At 44.9% G+C, this 18,345-nt stretch overlaps 1 protein-coding gene and 1 long non-coding RNA gene across 4 annotated transcripts in view; one reads left to right on the top strand and one right to left on the bottom strand.

Moving 5' to 3' along the window:
* Positions 1 to 17,897, top strand: part of GDNF (glial cell derived neurotrophic factor) — a 28,200-nt gene extending 10,303 nt beyond the window's left edge. For all 3 annotated transcript variants that reach the window (XM_086361483.1, XM_086361481.1, XM_086361482.1), the window contains exon 3: positions 14,767 to 17,897. In XM_086361483.1, coding sequence (XP_086217609.1) covers positions 14,767 to 15,251 — 485 coding nt within the window. In that variant the 3' untranslated portion in view covers positions 15,252 to 17,897. The remainder of the gene's footprint in view (positions 1 to 14,766) is intronic.
* The window catches only part of LOC147350236 (uncharacterized), a 46,541-nt gene continuing 34,569 nt past the window's right edge, over positions 6,374 to 18,345 (bottom strand). The window contains exon 5 of the long non-coding RNA XR_015148669.1: positions 6,374 to 15,697. This is a non-coding gene — a long non-coding RNA (uncharacterized LOC147350236). The remainder of the gene's footprint in view (positions 15,698 to 18,345) is intronic.

Below are 18,345 nucleotides of genomic sequence, written 5' to 3'. Positions count from 1 at the left end.
AGGTGATACCCAGATTATGAGATGCTGTAAAATCCAGGAAAAGAAGGTGCTTGCTCTGTTTCTGATGGCAGCGGGGTGCCACTGGGGTATCTCAAGCAGGCAGGTGGCAGCAAGTGGGATCTCACTGCTAAGCTTTCTTGCTGCAAAAATTATTCAAGCCCCAGGCTTCATGAGTCTATAGCATAGGCTGTGCCCTTATTTTTAAAAAGTGTGTAGGCGTGGGCATAATTGAATCAACCTGTTAACAAGTGAAAAGATACAAATAAAAATTTAAAGTTAGTATCATACAAATAAACTTATTTACAAAACAGAAATAGACTCACAGACTTAGAAAACAAACTTATGGTTACCAAAAGGGAGAGGTGGGAGGGGGTAAACTAGGAGTTTGGTACTGACAGATACACACTAATATATATAAAACAGATAACCAACAAGGACCTACTGTATAGCACAAAGAACTATATTCAATATCTTGTAATAACTATATAATGAAAACCTGAAGAAGAGTAGATACATAAAGAATATAAATATCAACTATACTTCAATTAAAAATAAATAAAATAAAAACAAAAAATAAAGTTAGTATCACTACATCTCTGCTTTTCACGTAGTAACCCAATTTTTAACAAATAGGGTTTTTTAATTTATTGAGTATAGTTGATTTATCATGTTGTATTAATTTCTGCTGTACAACAAAGTGATTCAATTATACACACATATATGTATTCTTTTTTAATATTCTTTTCCCTTATGGTTTATCACAGGATATTTAATATAATTCCCTGTACTATAGAGTGAACTCCAGGAGTTGGTGATGGACAGGGAGACCTGGCGTGCTGCAGTTCATGGGGTCGTAAAGAGTCAGACATGACTGAGCAACTGAACTGAACTGAACTATGGAGTAGGACTTTGTTGTTTATCCATTCTATGTATAATAGTTTGCATCTGCTAACTCCACATTCCTAGCCCATCTTCCCCCAACACCCCGCCCCCTGGTAACTACAGGTCTGTTCTCTACATCTGTGAATCTGTTTGTTTCATGGATACGTTCATTTGTGTCATATTTTAGATTCCACATCAGTGATATCATAGTTGTTAGTCTTTCTCTTTCTGACTTACTTCACTTAGTATGATTATCTCTAGGTCTAGCCATGGTGCTGCAAATGGCATTATTCCATTCTTTTTATGGCTGAGTAGTATTCCTCCGTGTGTGTGTGTGTGTGTGTGTGTGAGTGCGCACGCGTGTGCACACCATGTCCTCTTTATCCATTCATCTGTCGATGGACATTTAGGCTGTCTCCATTTCTTGGCCATTGTGAATAGCGCTGCTATGAAAATAGGGATCCGCTGGATCATACAGCAACTCAACTGTTAGTTTTTTCAGGAAACTCCATATTGTTTTCCACAGTGGCTGTACCAATTTACATTCCTTTACCAACCGTGTAGGAGGGTTCTCTTTTCTCCACACCCTCTCCAGCATTTGCTATTTTTAAATGGATTTCATGTATTGGCCTAAAATCGAGTAAGTTTGAGCTCTACTGGGTAAGAGATGTTATGTATCCCTATTGTACAGATGAAGCAATGAGACCTAGAGATTTACTCAGGGTCACAGATTTAGTAAGTGATGAAGCCAGAATTCAAACCCCAAACTTCCAGTCCCCAAACTGGTAATTTTGGCTTAATACAGACTGCACTCTCATATTAGTAGATTAAGAAAACACAAATCTTGACTTGCGAAAAATACATTCACTATCTGAAAGATTAATTTCTAGGAAAATCAATTAGCCGAAGCAAGGAGTATTATATTTCCTCCAGGCCCTTTCTTTGATCTCTGTTTGGGCCAGAGTGGACCTAGGGTTATTTTATTCATGATACTTCAGAATCCAAATCAGGACATTTTAGGAAGAGAAACATGCATTTCTTCACACACTCCTAAACTATCGATGCTTTTTGCAATGAGGGAAGGCTCCCTAACTCTTTGGGACAAAGTGAGGTCTCCTCGAATACTGGAGGCCTTCAGGGGGGTGCTTGTTCTCAGCTGGCTTCTCTTCTGCCCAGGGAAGGGAGTGTCCACATGGGAAGCCAAGGGCAACAGCCCACAGCCAGCACAGTCCCCTCTACGGGAATGGGAGTGGGTTTGTATAAGCAGATCTTAGGTCTCCACTGAGAATCAACTGGTTAACTCAGTAGAGATAAAACCCACTTTTTAATGATTTTATAGGATAACTAAGTTGGAAGGCCTACTTTTGAAAGTCTTAAAACTTTTTTTCATGTAAACCTACAAAATTATGTTGAAAAACTAGCATACACTCCTAAGGTAACATCTGTAATTTTCCAACAAGTTTTAAATAGTTGTAGCAGAAGTAATTTCCAGCCCATTTGGCAGCTAGACATGTGCTTCAATACTTTTGGCAAAACTTTGGAGCTGCAAATTTAGCTTATTCAATTTGTGGGAAATTATCCAAATGTATCAGCTCAAATACATTGATTTTTTTCATCAGAAAAGGTCCAACTTCATTTTCATTTCAAATACACATGTTAGCCTGCCTCTATGGCAACCACTACCTTTTGAATCCTAATTGTAAGATGAATAGATGGATGGGTGGATGGACCGACAAGCAGAGCATGCCTTGCCATGCCTGCCTGGCCAGAATGAAATATGGAACCACCCAGTTTGATATGTCTTGATTTATTCATATGGGACTTTTCCTCAGTAAAATATTCATAGTAAACTGAATACCCATGGGTCTTTTTCACCAAGATGGACTTCTTGTTAGCATTTTGCTTCATTTATTTTTTTCTAAACCATTTGAGAATTACTTTCAAATCTAACAATAAATAGTTTAGTGTGAACCTTCTAGGAGCAAGGACATTACCTTATGTAACCACAGTACAGTTATCAGTCTCAGGAAACTTAACATTTGTACAATACTGTTATCCAATAGATAGTCCATAATCACATCTCCTCAATTGGCAAGAATCTCCTTCATAGTTTTTCTCCTTAATCAGGGGTCACAAATTGCATTTGACTGTTGTGTCTGTTCATTCTCCTTTAATCTGGAATTAGCTCCCAACCCTTTTTTCCCCCTACAACATTTTGAGAAGTCTAGGCTGTCTTGCCTGCGGTTCTGCAGACTGCCGCTCGGGTTGCATTTGTGGGATTGTTGGCACTTGATTAGATTCAGGTTCACATCTTTGGAACACTGTGTTCATGATGACGTGTCTTCACATCATGAGTCACCAGCACCAGTTTAGCCCAAGGAGCCTTGCACACCCGGACTGTCCTTACAGGTATCTATCCACCAGACAGTGCCTTGTGGTAAAATGAATGAGATGGGCAAGAAGTGCATCTGTCTGAGGAAGTCCAAGGGTGACCGTAAAACTGGCTGCAGGAGTATTTGTCTGTGGACCGGGCTTAGAATGCAGCACATGTGGAAGTTGAGGATCTGGACATGGATTCTTCTAAAACTCCCCGTAGACTCTAGAAAGCCCTCACATACTGCCTCCCTGAGGGATACATGCCACAGTCTGAAGACACTGACCAATGCCATGGTGAACACAAAATATTGTTCATGGAGTCAGTTGATGTTTGTGTAGTTAATTTGAGGGCATTCCTAGGAAGAGGGAAGAAGCAGCCCAGACTCCCAAGATGGGTCTGCTCCTTCTGCCCACAGACTACCATGCCAGGGCCCCCAGGCCTTCTGCTCTGTGGGACACGCTGGATGAGCAAGGGGCCAGTGTCTCGTCCCCTTCAGGGTACATTCTGTCCATGAGCCAGCCGAGTTGATCTTCACACTGCTTCCTCTAGAGTAATGTTGATGAAGGATCATCATCAGCTGTGAAAACCATAGGCCTGACTTTGTGGGCCATTTGTTAAATGCCTCCAGGCTCTAAGCTAAAATCTTTTCTCCCATTCCAAGTAATGATCCCCATTTTAGGGGGAGGTCGGGGCTGCACAAAGTTTTAGGCAACCCAGTCAGACTAGACTTGGGAAAGCCTAACCCAACACTTACCTTGGGACCACATGACCACTTCCTGCCAGTACACCGCGCTGCTGCATAACTCTCCTTCTATGTCAGAAGGTCAGGGAGGAGAAAAGTCGAGTGGAGGTTTTGAATGCAGCTGGTTTTGAATGATTGTTGTTCAGTTGCTAAATCGTGTCTGACTCTTTGCAACCCCATGGACTGCAGCACGCTAGACTTCCCTGTCCTTCACTATCTCCTGGAGTTTGCTCAAACTCATGTCCATTGTGTTAGTGCTGCCATCCAGCCATCTCATCCTCTGTCATCCCCTTCTCTTCCTGCCTTCAATCTTTCCCAGCATCAGAGTCTTTTCCAATGAGTCAGCTCTTCTTATCAGGTGGCCAAAGTCTTGGAGCTTCAGCTTCAGTGTCAATCCTTCCAATGAATAGTCAGAACTGATTTCCTTTAGGATTGACTGGCTTGAATGATACTTCTAGCTAATTTCCTGAAGAGTCTTTGAGAGTCCAGTGAAGTCATTCACTGAGGGGTAGAGAGCCCCTCTTCACTCTGATGGCAGGAATCCATCAGGCAGGCTGGAATGATAGAGAACACTTCCCTTTTACCTTCTTTATTCTCCTTTCAGCTTTTCAGTCCTTCCTCTTCTTGCCCAGGTCTCTCCGGCCCTTCGAGTTCCTTCTACCCAATGCTCAGTTAATAGCTTCCCAGGTGGCTCAGTGGTAAAGCATCCTCCTGCCAATGCAGGAGACCCAGGTTTGATCCTTGGGTCAAGAAGATCCCCTGGAGAAGGAGATGGCACCCCACTCCAGTATTGTTGCCTGGAAAATCCCATAGACAGAGGAGCCAGGAGGGCTACAGTCCATAGGGTCGCAAAGAGCTGGACATGACTGAGCAGCCAAATGACAACAGCAGTGCTCAGCTGGCCCTGGGGAAGGGCCCAGGAAAGTTGGATGCAGGCCCCATCGTAATTGCCAGGCCCCTCGGACTGCAGACAGGGCCTTTTGGGAAGGAGGGAGTAAGGTTCCTTTGCTTTCCAGGTTCCTCTGGGGTTTCCTCTGAAAAACCACCCACCTCTGATAATACCACAAGGGATATTTTCCTTTTGTGTGTGCTTAGTTTCACTGGGTAACTTTCTCACCCTCCCCATAAAGTGTTTTGTAAGGACAGTAGCAGGGCCCCTGGTGTGCACTCTTGAGTGTGAGGTGTTTACAGCTGGCTGTGCAGTGCTTTCAGCTCACACCAGGTATTCATGGATTAGCTGACAAATGGACACCCTACTGGGTGTTTTCCTGACTTAAAAGCAGAAGAATGAACATTTTTCCCCTCAGGGGAGCCATTTCTGTATTACCATAAAATTATTAACATCACTATAATAAGAGCATGGACCACATAGGTGGAAATCAGAGCAATTGGAATCTGAATAACAAAATGAATATAGTCCATCTTTCCTGAGTGAAAGTTTTTGAGCTATTTGTATTCATGGAGTAATTTCAATTACAATGATGATAAGTTTTCTTAGTTAAATTGTAGGATAAATAGTCAAGAAATGGTATTTCTAAGAAGTATGTGTGATGTTGGTCAAAGTAGGCAGAGATGGTAAATAAAATGGCATTTTGGTTGGATTAAGTGGCCTTTAACAGTATATCCAGAACTCCTTTTTCTGAATTTTGAACTGGTTGGTCTTTTCTTCTGCCTTGAGAGGATCCAGAAATACTTTTTTAAACGACAAAACACTGGTGTTTTTATAACACAAATACTTTACAAATAAACCCATGTCATGTTTTATTACCAGCCAGCCACTGGTCACGAAGAGTAACTCCAGTAACTCCAGCAGTGGTCACAATGACTTAGTAAATGGCCTCAGCTGGTGACTGTTCATAGAATAGATGCCGTGGACCCTTCTTGAAGTGACCAGGATGGCCTATCTAATGCTAGGTGAATACTCTGTCCAAAATAGGAAGGCCAGGGGAGTCATTACATAGTGCAAGATAACCTCAGCAATCTACTGCTTAGGGACCCATGGGCGCTTTTTTAAAATGATTTCAATTGAGTGGCAAAATCGAAACTTTTAAATAGCAGATGACAGAACTTTGAATTTTTCGGAGAACTGGAACATCCTCCCGGACCAACACTGTACATTTCAGAGGTCACGGAAGGTCAGATTAAAAACAAGGTGCACAGTTCCCAAGACAAGCTATGGGACTCTCACAATCCATTTGGCAGCGGTTGCCGTGGATGATTCTAGCCTCTGAGTTCTAAGACCTAAGCATGTTTTCTTAAATTGTAGAATAAACAGTCCAGACATGGTATAGCTCATAAGTATGTGTGACATTGGTCAAAGTGTGACCTACATATGATAGAAGCAGCAAAATCATAAATGAATAAAACAGAGATTTTGAGAACATGTTTTATTTTGAAAAATAAAACCGATTTTGTTGGCCATTTGGGTGAGAAGGGCTGGAGGAGCATAGCCTGTTGGTGTCTTTGTGCTCTCAGAGATGATGGGCTCCATCTCTGCCTTTCCAGGTGGAGACTGAAATGTAAGGCTGCCTCCTGCAAGAACCTGGATATTTTGAGACTCAGATACACGGCCCTCTGTACATATCCCTTCACCTCTCCTAAAGACGACATAGGAAGGTGACACTTGGTTATTTCAAAAGTAACCAAGATGTTGAGACAAGAGGCAAACAAAAAACATTTAGGACTGCTAGAACCTCTCGTGGGGTCTCCTGGGGCCACAATGGTGGCGGCTGAGCAGAATAGCGCTGGGACATCAGCAGAGGTGGTCCTCTCCCTGATGGGGGTGACTAGAGATGAGTGTGGGGCAGGGGTTTCCCACTGAGACTCAAGACTGTCCACATCTTAGGGTGTCAGCACTGGGGAGCCCCCCTCCCACCCCAGAGGGATAGGCGACCTCAGAAGGATTGCCTAGTCCAAGGTTGCAAGGCTGAGCAGGGACTGACCCCGGATGGAATCCCAGGCTCTGTCCTCTCCAACTCTGCAGTGAGACTTTGTCACTTGGCGCCAGTGTGAGTTTGAGGAGCTTCCGGAGACAGGCCTCTCTGTCTGAATCTGCCGCCGCCCTTGGCTGCCGGTTTTCCGGTTTTTACTGGGAAACTGCCAGTTCTGCCTTGGAGTGACATGCAAGACCCAGGAGCTGGGAGAGGTGCCCCTGACCCGCATGCTTTTCCCTTTTTGGAGACAATATACTGTATTCTGTGGCCCGTGGCAGCCTAACTTCAGAATTTACTTAATGCACCTCCATGCCTGCTGAACTTTTCAATGGAAAGTGTTTCTCCCTTCGTGTTCTGAATGTGATAAATGCATGCAGGGGGAGTCAGCATACCTTGCCCTCCTTCCAGAGTAAGTTGCCACAGGCTGAGAGCAGACAAGCTGCACCACATGGAATTTTTACTTAAACACAGATAGGCAGCTAGGAGCACTTGGAACCAGTCTGAGCTTTGAAACCAAACCGACTGAGTGCACTTTTATGAGCCACGTGACCTTGGGTGGATAGATATTTATCTTCTCTGAGCCTCAGTTTCCTGCTCTATAAAGTACAGATACTATGCGACCCCTGTTTTAACCTTGCAGGGATGTCATTGGGGTTCAAGTTCAGGTTGGGACCTTTCTCTTGTGACTATTAAGTACACCAAGGAAGCGATCGCTTATAATACAGGATGATGCCATTTGTAATATGAGGAATTTTAAAGGTGAGGCTCTACCATGTAGTTCTTATTTCAATATTAGTGAAAGAAAATCATATTTGTACATTATTGAAAAGTAAAAATAACATTCTAAAGAATGACATTAGTTGGGAATTCTCTTGAGAGGTTATATAAATCTTAGGCTGATCTTTTCTTTTCATACAGACGTGCATGTATGTATGTGTTGGTCTTTCCTGGATGACTCAGGGATAAAAAAATCCGCCTGCCATTTCAGGAGATACAGGAGATGCGGGTTCAGTCCCTGGGTTGGGAAGATCCCCTGGAGGAGGGCATGGCAACCCACTCCAGTATTCTTGCCTGGAGAATCCCATGGACAGAGAAGCCTGGTGGGCTACAGTCCCCAGGGTTGCAAAGAGTCAGACAGAACCGAGCACAGCATGCAGAATCACATAGAAGTGTATATGTATATACGCACATACATGTGTGTATATGTGTGCATGAGTATACACATACACAGAGAGAGAACTTCTCTTTTCCATACACTTGGTCTACAGAGCAGTTTGTACTTTACCTGGGCTTCAGGTGGGCAGTGAGTATCAGAGTATATGTCCTCCCCTGCCCAGGCAGTTTCCACTCGCCTCCTTTTGTAGACCGTCTTTCAGGGGAGGCTCCACACGTGAGGGTGGGCTGCCCAGCCCCCCAGCGCCCCCAGACGCAGCATCTTAGGCCTTGTATCCAGGGTCGAGCCCACCCCAGAACTGGGCACTGTCTGGAGCGAGGGCTCCCGGGTGCTGGTTGAAGATGCGCATCTCACCTGTGTGGCCCTGGCTCAGGCCGTAGGTCACGTCTGTGGACCTCAGCGTATTAACTCTTGCCCATCCAGTACCCAGCAGCTGGGTGATTTCCAGTGAAACATAGAGGCAGGAGCCCCAGAACAAGGAACATCTGGGTCTTCTCTCCAGCACTCCTGCATCCTTGAGGCTGGCTCTGGCCTGGAAGACAGCTCCTATCCAAGAGGCCCTCTGCAGGTACCAGAGTCCTGGCCCCTCTTCTCTGGGGCCCACAGAGACCCCTCCCACTCTAGGTAAGGGGTCACATCCTCACTACTCTGTGCACAACCTTGAGCTTGTGGGCTCCCTCCGGGGCCCCTGGGCGGAAGACTGGCTGAAAAGTAGCTCAGAAACCCGGCCGGGGAGAGGAGGGCGACCATCCAATAGGAATCTAAAATGACCTCTTTGATTAAAGTATCATTAACCTGTACTCTTTTTTTTAAGAGAAATCTAACATTTAACAGAAAACTTTGTCCACTAAATGCCAGTCTAGCCAAGATAATGTTTTGAATTATGTGCTTTTTAGTTTGGCTATTACAAGGAGTACTCCTAGGTCTCACCATTGTTCCTATAAAAACTCAGTTAACTTTACAAGATAGTCAGTATCCCAGGCCTTTGTTCCTGGGGTAGCATTATTGTTTTTTTCCCATAATTGAGGAAGGCTAAGTCTGGGGAGTGAATAGTTTGGTTTGTTCCCGGAGTCTGGCCCAGTACAAGGTTTCACTTGTTTAAATAACATTGTTTATGTGAAGGACACATCAAAGTTTAAATATTTTAAATAGAATAATGCCAAAATATTTAGTTGCACACTAAAAGGATGACTTAAATGCATTTGAGCATTTTGATTTTTCAAAAACTTTAGCTTTTAGATGTCCGTATTTTCCGAGATCGAGCCTCCAAGTGGGTCTGGGAAATGAGCAAGTGTTTGACCTGTTTTTTCAAAACGATGCTCCTCTTTTGTGGTTTGCAGTATTTTACTGTCAAAGTTCTTACTAACAAGGGCCATTTGTGTAGCTGACATGCTGCCAAGCCCTTTATAGGATGAAGAAAGTGATATGACATCAAGTCTTCATTTGGGGAACTAATCCAAATGCAAGCCCCTTTCTTTCCACTTTGCTCAGTGAATTCCAGGAACATGGAGGCAGCCATGGGTTTCTTGGTTCCTGCTGGGGCGTTTACTTGCCTGGGCTGTGCAAGTAAACTGGGCCTCTGCAGGATGCTAAAGATTGGCTCAGTGAGATGCATGGCTCCCAACACACCCCACAAATACCTTGTGTTGATAAATGGAGGTCTCTCTAGAAATGAACTCAGTCAGCAGCAAAAGGCCTGGGATTAGGAATTTTCCATTGGAAGAGACAGGCCTCTTTGCTCTGTGGTTTGGAAAATATCATGTTGCCCTTTTCTAGTTTCCAAAATTCATATCCATGTACAACTTTCAGCATAAATATTTATTGTTTTACTCTATTCTTCAAGAAGGAGAAGAGGATGGGGAGGGCGGAATCCCTTCAGTTTAATTAGAATTGCCTATGTCCTGAACTTGAGGCTTAAATAAATATTTCCACCTTAACAACAAGTTATGAGGGAGATGTCCCATGAAGGGAGAAGTTCTCATAGCTGCTCTCTTCAGTTTAACACCGGGAACATGGATTGACTGCTTCCCCAGTGTCCGAAAGACTTTTAATTCAAGCTTAATGATCCATTCACCACCTCACCCCAAAGCACAAATGACCAGTGCACCCACATTGCTACACACATCACCCCAAGGAAGCCAAGTAGAAATTAAGATAAAGAAAAAGGAGTTAAACATCCTCACGGTGAAAGATAAGTATGTCCCAATCATTACTGAGGATTGCTTACGCTAAAAATTCACTTGCTAATTATCTGAAATTCAAATTTAACTTGGTATTCTATATTTTACCTGGCAAGCAAAGCCAGTGGACAAAGGCATACAGTCGAAATGTCATAAAAAGGAGGGACAGTGTTTTTCTGGAACTTTGAAATTGTCGGGCAATTAATAAAACATTATAAATGCTGATTCAAATCATCATTATAACTCTAGTAAAAAGAATGTAATTTATCATGATAAATTAATGAGTCTAAACTAGTGTAAGCTGAACTTTTGAACTTGAATGTTTTCCCGTTTATGTTAAACTTTCAGTAATATTTCATCCTCATTTCTGATTAATCTTTAGTTGATTCAGTTTTAATCAACTGAATCAGTTTTAACTTCCATGTTCCCAGGTTCTTAACTTAATGATCTATTCAAGTGGTCTTAAAGAGAACCAGAGACTTCATCATGTGAATCCTTTTGTAAAACAAAGAGTCTTTTAGAAATTTGAAGGCTTTTTTTTTTTTTTTTGTATTTTGACTAATCACTAATTTATTGGGGCTTCTTCCCTCATGGCTCAAATGGTAAAAAGTCTGCCTGCAATGCAGGAGACCTGAGTTCGATCCCTGGGTCAGGAAGATTCCATGGAGGAGGAAATGGTAATCCACTCCAGTATTCTTGCCTGGAGAAGCCTGGCTGAGAATCCCATGGGCAGAGGAGCCTGGCAGGCTACTGTCCATGGGGTCGCAAAGAGTTGGACACGACTGAGCAACTAACATTAACTCATTTCTGATTAATCTTTAGTTGATTGTTAATCAGTTTAGTTGATTCTTAATCAGTTTTAGCTTCCATATTCCCAGGTTCTTAACTTAATGATCTATTCAAGAGTTCTTAAAAAGAACCAGGAATCCCATCATGTGATCCTTTTGTAAAACTGTTTTTCAGAAATCTAAAGGCTTTTTCTTTTTTTGTATTTTGACTAATCACTAATTTATCAGTTAGAAGTTCAGACTTCTGTTCATGTTTTTGAAATCAAGCACACCTAGTTTTCTCTTATATAGCTTATTGTTGAAAAAAAGTCACAAATAGCACAAGCAACTCATTTGTCAAAATAAGTAGTTCATGTCTTTAATATCGAGTGATTTTTTAAAATTTTTAGGGAATTCCCTGGTGATCCAGTGATTAGGACCTGGTGCTTTTACTGCCATGGCCTTGGTTCAATCCCTGCTCTGGGAACTAAGATCCAGTAAGCCCCACAACACAGCCAAGAAATAATTTTCTTTTTAATTTTAAGAAAAGAGAAGGAAAGGAAGGGAGAAAGGGAGGGCAGAAGGAAGGAACAAAGAAAGGTGGGAAGGAAGGAAGGAAAGAAGATTCCTAAGGGACTCAGGTAGAAAATGGTTCAGAGGAAATTTTGAATCCAAATACCCTCCCACTCTCCCAGTATTCCTGGAGGAAACATTGCTCCCACGGAGCCAGAGCCTTTCAGAATCCTCGGAATGAGGTGGGCTTTAAGAGCTGACACTGTAAAGGTGCAGGGGAAGCTGGCAAGGGAGGCAGCTCTGAGACAGTTATTTGCTCTCAGGTGGGAGATGACTGTACTTCTGGGCACTGGGGCTGCCCATGTGATGGAGACTGTGTATTTTGGAGACTTTCAATTCATCACAGTGTGGCTGAACTGAAGCCCAAGTGTCCCCTTGAGAAATAAAAAGGACTCTCTATCCTTGTGAAGTGACCTAAGTCGTTCAAAAAAAAACAACCATTGCCGGCCTCCAGGGACCAGATCCTATTGTAAGCTCCCAGGATCCATTGGTGAACAAGCCAAGCAGAGGTCCCTGCCTCCTGGGGGTGACATTCGCTCAGAGAAGACAGACAACAAATAGTCACCATGAGAAAAGTTCGACAGTGTGTTGGAGGAGGTTGAGTATTATGCTCTGCGGGGAAGAGGGCAGGAGGATCTGGATTCGGGGTTGGGAGGAACCAAATTTGAAACAGGGAGGTCAAGGTGGGGCTGGGTCGCGGTGACTTTTGAGCAGACTTGCAGGGGATGTGAGTGTGAGTCACTGGGTTCTCTGTAGGAACAGCGTTTATGTAGAGGGAACAGCCAGCAAAAGGCCGAGTGCCTGTTCGTGTCTGATGTATGCGGTTCTCAGCCATGACAATTTTGCCCCCAGGGGACATCTGGTCATATCTGGAGACACTTCCATTTGTCACCGTTGGGATGGGGGTGGAGGCTAGTACGGGTGCCTCCTGGGTAGAGGCCAGGGGTGTAATTAAACATCCTTAAACACACCCACAACAAAGGATGTGCCAGCCCCAGTGTCAGTGGCGCTGAGGTTGAGAAACCCTGTGTTTGAGGAACAGGGAGGAGGCCAGAGGAGCTGGAAGGGAGGCAGCAAGGAGGAGGGAGGTCGAACACGAGGTCAGCGGTGACAAAGGCTGGGACTGGGGTGGAGGGTGGGGGGCGTCGGGGAGGACCTTAGGCCAGTGTGGACTTTGGAGGGCTTGGAGCAGAGGAGGGACATGAGCTGCATTCACAATTTCAAGAGCATCGCTCTGGCTGCCAGGTGCAAGACAAACTGAAGGAGGGTAAGGGAATGCAGGGGCTCGGGTCTGGTGAGATTATCCAGGCAAGAGGTGACTGGCCAAACACCAGTAGAAGCAGCTTCGAGACCTCTGTGCACAGAACCACCCAGTGCCAGATTTTAGAGTTAGAATTACGAAATTCCATACCATCCCTGCTCTTTTCATTACTATATGTCCTATATTTTGCCCTAATATAGATAATACTATGTATTAGCTATCTGTATAGACAGGTAAGAAAGAGGAATAGATATGGTTAAGTTGCCTTAGTTGAATTATATCTTACACACTAGGATACCTGATACCTGTTTTAGCAATTCATTCATAACAAAACAGTTTGACATGGGTTAGGTACAATGTAATCCTCTGCTTTACCATGGTCTTGGCAAAAAAAAAAAAAGTTCACTCTTGCTCACAACTCTTTCGGGGTATATTTTTCTAAACAATGTATAACCCTAAACATCCTAATTACCTGAAAATGGGATCATGTCCGACTCTTTGTGACCCCATGGACTGTAGCCCACCAGGTTCCTCTGTCCATGGAATGTCCCAGGCAAGAATACTGGAGTAGGTTGCCATTTCCTTCTTCAGGGATCTTCCCAACCCAGGGATCAAACCCACATCTGCCACATTGCAGGCAGATTCTTTACCATCTGAGCCACCAAGGAAGCCCTGGAAAAGTGATGAGGGGAGCATAAAAGGTCTAGTGCCTAATTCATGGACGTTTGAATTACTTTCCTCTTTTAGAAATGTATTCAGTTGTTCAAATAGTTTCTCTTCTCTTACCTGATCAGCTGAAGCAAATGCTTGAAATACAGCAAAAATGCCCAAAAACCTTGAAGTCATGCATTTGCCCAAAGGTCTCCAATACTCTAGAAGCATCACCTCAGTCACTGCTCCATGTGATCTTCCTAAGCATGTGTGTTGTCCTGTTTGCAGCCAAAGCCATTGGGAATCGTAGTGACAGCCTGCAGCAGAGGCAGGACCCCACCGCGCCTGTCCACAGGCAGCATTGCATTCCATGTATTGCTGTGATGCATGTAAACATCATATGATCTGACCTTGTATTTTTAAAGTCCTGCTAATCCAAAGAAGTGGTAAATTAGTCTCTTTATTAGTGAACAGTGGGCTGTTTTTCAGTCTCTTAATGTCTTTTAAGGAAGTTTTAAAACATAGTTGAAATCAGGACTTTTTCATGTGATCTATCCAAATGGTTCTTCCACTCAGCAGGGCAGAAGTGTTAAGTCAGGGTGGAGTTCAGGGAGCTGAATGTCAACTTTCACCTTGACATTCCAGGTGAAAGCAGCAGTGTCTTCCAAGAGTAATCCTTCTTTCACCCTCTAAGACAGGGTTTCTCAAAGTATGGCCCAGGGACCACTTACCTCAGAACTCCCCCAGGGCTCCTTAAACTGGTGCAGGTTCCCTGGCCCCTTCCCACACTTCCCCCTAAGGGTCGGCCAGGTCCCTGTATCTTCCCCCGAGTATCCCAGCACAGTCCTGCCCACACATTTGAGAACCCCGACTGCAGGTTACCCTTATTAGAAGAAATGACCCTCCATCAGCATCTCAACATAGACTTGTTAAAAATGGCAGACGTCATCCACGTGGAAATTCCATTTCTAAGGATTTGTTCTCCACAAGGAAGTGTGTCATCCCCCTCCCGTGTTAGTCTTGAATTTCCTTCCTGGGAATCTTGGAGGGTGCCTTTTGGCCTTTGTCCTTGGGGGTGTACAGTGGTCCCTGAAGGGGTCGTTTCACCATGGGCGGGGTGGGGGGGACCATACTGGGTCGCCTTTCAGAGAGACCGATCTTAGAGACTCCTTGAAATGGTCGTTGCTCTCGCCTCATGTGTCCATCTCTGTTTTCTTGTTGCACAGCAAATATGCCAGAGGACTACCCTGATCAGTTTGATGATGTCATGGATTTTATTCAAGCTACCATTCGAAGGCTGAAAAGGTCACCAGAGAAACAAATGGCCGTGCTTCCTCGGAGAGAGCGGCACCGGCAGGGGGCGGCCGCCAGCCCGGAGAGTGCCAGAGGGAAAGGCCGGCGCGGCCAGAGGGGCCGAAATCGCGGCTGCGTCCTCACCGCCGTGCATCTAAACGTCACTGACTTGGGTTTGGGCTACGAAACCAAGGAGGAACTCATTTTCAGGTACTGCAGCGGCTCCTGCGATGCAGCCGAAACAATGTACGACAAAATATTAAAAAACTTATCCAAAAGTAGAAGGCTGGTGAGTGACAAAGTCGGGCAGGCGTGTTGCAGACCCATCGCCTTTGATGACGACCTGTCCTTTTTAGATGATAACCTGGTTTACCATATTCTAAGAAAGCATTCCGCTAAAAGGTGTGGATGTATCTGACTCCGGCTCCAGAGACCGCTGTGTATTGCATTCCTGCTGCAGTGCAAAGAAAGGGACCAAGGTTCCCAGAAAATGTTTGCCCAGAGTGGAAGATGAGGACCAAGGAGGCGGAGGAGGAGGACGTGGAGGCAGAGGAGGAGGAAGGCAGCCATTGTGGGAGCCTGGTGGAGGGAGATCCAGCTACAGAAAACTGGACAGGAGAGAGAGAAAAGACAGCCGTCCGCCTTCTCCCGGATGGCAGCTGACGTCACCGGAAGCTCAGGGCCGGTGTCCCTGGTTGGGTGTTGCCGTCGTTTCATCTGATACAGTCCACCGCCATGGGTCCCGGGCTCAGCCGCGGATGCACTTGAAACCAAACCAGTGTATCTCCTGTGGTTTGCTTTCACATGTCTAGAGACACCAGGGAAACGGCCCTCCTGGTGTCATTCCTTGTCATTGTTTTACTGCTGAAAGCAAAGAGAGGTTTATTTTTCTGTCACTCAGTGGAGACATACCCCGGAAAGGAGGGGGAGAAAAAAAAAATCAAAGATCCAGGAGAGTTAGTAACCTTTGCTCTGGAAGGTTCAGGCCTGAGGTTTACTCCAACCAGCATTTTGGGGAACGGTGGGTGATTGATTTCGAACATGGTGTGTGGGGTGGGAAGAAGTTGGCTAGGAACCAAAAAGGCTGTCCTCATGACTAAAACCAAACCTGAAGGTATTTCCTTTCTGCCCTTGGAAACAGGAAACCAGTGTGGTTTTTCGGCAGCATTCTTGCAGGAGAGCGTGCGGGAAGGCCCCCAGCTGCACCGGGGCAGGGAGGCCGCTGGGCTGTCGGTTTACAGAGAGACAGATGTTACATACACCCCAGCTCCGTTATGCGTGGTCACCAGTGACCAGAGAAGCTACTCGATGCAATGCATCTGTTTCAGATACAGAAATATAGAGAAGATATTTATTGAGATTTAAGTTATTGTTATTTATTACCGTTCACTAATGAGTTTCTCTTTTTTTCCCCTTATTTATTAAAGTTTCTTTTCAAAGGTGCCAAAGTATATGTGCTCACAAAATGCAAAGGAAGGTGGCAAAGGAAATTTTAATTGGGGTCAAGGGTCCATGCTTTTCAAAGTATTAAAAAGACTTTCGCTAGGCAAAAATCACTTACTTTACCTTTTTAAGAAAAGCCCTTGTGTGCTTCCACCCCCCCTCTACCCTCCAGGTCTCAGCATCTTACCTGGTTTTATATGTTAGAGAGGAACATGTCAGAAGGAACATTTCTGATGGGCCTTCCTTTTCAGGAGCAGCGTGTGGAGACCGTGGCATTTGCCCTCATTTCTACATGGTTCCCTGTCCCAGCAGACAGGCCATGTGCTCCATCCATTTCCTGCTGTGTTGAAGCTCTCACCCTCCCATCCACATGTATCTATCTGTGATATGCATAACCACATATGTCAAAGGTTAAAGTCTCTTTAGTAGGTGGTGCTGGACTCAATGTTGACCTCAAAATAACAGTTCTCTCAAGTAGCCGGGGTTCTACCCTGATAGTGGAGACTCTTCCCCTATCCTTCCATCCATCCACTGCCTTCTTGAGAAACACGTCTAGGCCCAGCATAGCCAAGGAGCGCTGCAGGCCTTCTGGAAGTGGGGTCAGCCTGGTTGCCATGCAAGCCACCAGGGGCTGCCCCCATACACCTGACTCCTCCTCAGAAGAAGGTGGTCGGGAAGGGTGGATGTGGAAGACGGGCCCTGGCCCAGCCTCGGCACACCTGCCCCACCACATGGATACTGAAAGCCTTTGACAGAGCAGGGACATAGGGTGAGAAAAACTATCTCAGCGACCAGGTCATGGGTTTGTCTGGTCTCTGCCCCCATGCTCAATGCACTGGGCCCTATTTTAAGAGCTTGTGACATATCTCATAAAAGGGATTTTTATCAAAGAGGTTATCTATCACTACATCACTACCTTAGTGGCTATTAGCTCAAGTGGTACAGATTTGGCAAATAAATAGCCTACTGGCTTCCCTCAAATAATCATGTAAATTTTACAAAGTAATCAAGAAGCACCAGACATCCCCCCAAGGACCCAAGCTGCCCATCACTCTGCCCTCTCTGTTCTTTCTGCTCCCCTTGAACGACTCGGAAATAGAGGAAAAGGGCCTGCCTCTCACCCTCTCTTGGGGCCTAAGGAGGGGAACTTGCTGAGGAATGGCCTGCTCAAAATAGGGACAGGTCGAGCTGACCGGTCGTTCATGAAGTGCAATTTGATGCAGCCCCAGATCATCTGTCCAATTCAGAGAGTCCTGGCAGGTCTGGTGGCCGGCGTCCCCAGGGGTCAGCCTTAGCCCCAGCTCCCTGTGGAGACTCTCTGCCCACAGGGGCGGTAGGATTCAGCGGATGCTGACAGCTCCTTCCCAGCATCACCTACACACCATAAGCAGGTTTTCACTGAAGCAAACTGCTCTGCCAAAGCCACAAAAGGGTAAAGTTTGTGATTTTTTCTTTATTGTTGCGATTACCATCTGATCCAGTAAGGAGTGCACTTCTTTGGAAGTTCTGACTTCTCTGATCTGTCTCAGTCGTTTGTGTTATACAACCAAAGTTCTCTACAGACTTTATTTTTGTACAATATTATTTTGTAACTTTTTACAAATAAAAACTCATTTCTATTGCTCTCTCTACTTCTGTGCTATCTCACCGACCCAGGGACCACAGCTGACTCAGGCTAGAAGTCCGTCCCTTTCACCACTCAGCCACTGGTTGGTCAGTGACCTTGTCCATCAACTCTCCACAACCAATCAGTACTCAAGTGGGGAAGAACTTACAAAGTTCTTCTTTATTCATTCCACAGACTGCGACGTTGTGCCAGGCACTGTCCAAGGCACCAAGGATCCAACAGTGGCCACAACAATCTCTGCTCAACAGAGACTGAGCTCTGCTCTCTCCTTGTGGAGTTGATATTTCATTTGAGGAGGAAAGGCAATATTCCAAAAAGTATGTAGGGGGTTGAGTGTCAATAAATGAGTCATCATTTATAAAGGATACAAATAGGGTATCATAATAGAAAATAACGGGCCTGCTCTAGCGAGAGGTCACATTGAGGCAGAACTTAAGAAATA

Source organism: Bos grunniens, chromosome 20, assembly GCF_055505025.1.
Source record: "Bos grunniens cultivar Pamir isolate PY7600 chromosome 20, Bosgru_T2T1.0, whole genome shotgun sequence".
Taxonomy (NCBI): domain Eukaryota; kingdom Metazoa; phylum Chordata; class Mammalia; order Artiodactyla; family Bovidae; genus Bos; species Bos grunniens.
This window is presented reverse-complemented; position numbering and strand designations above follow the sequence as displayed.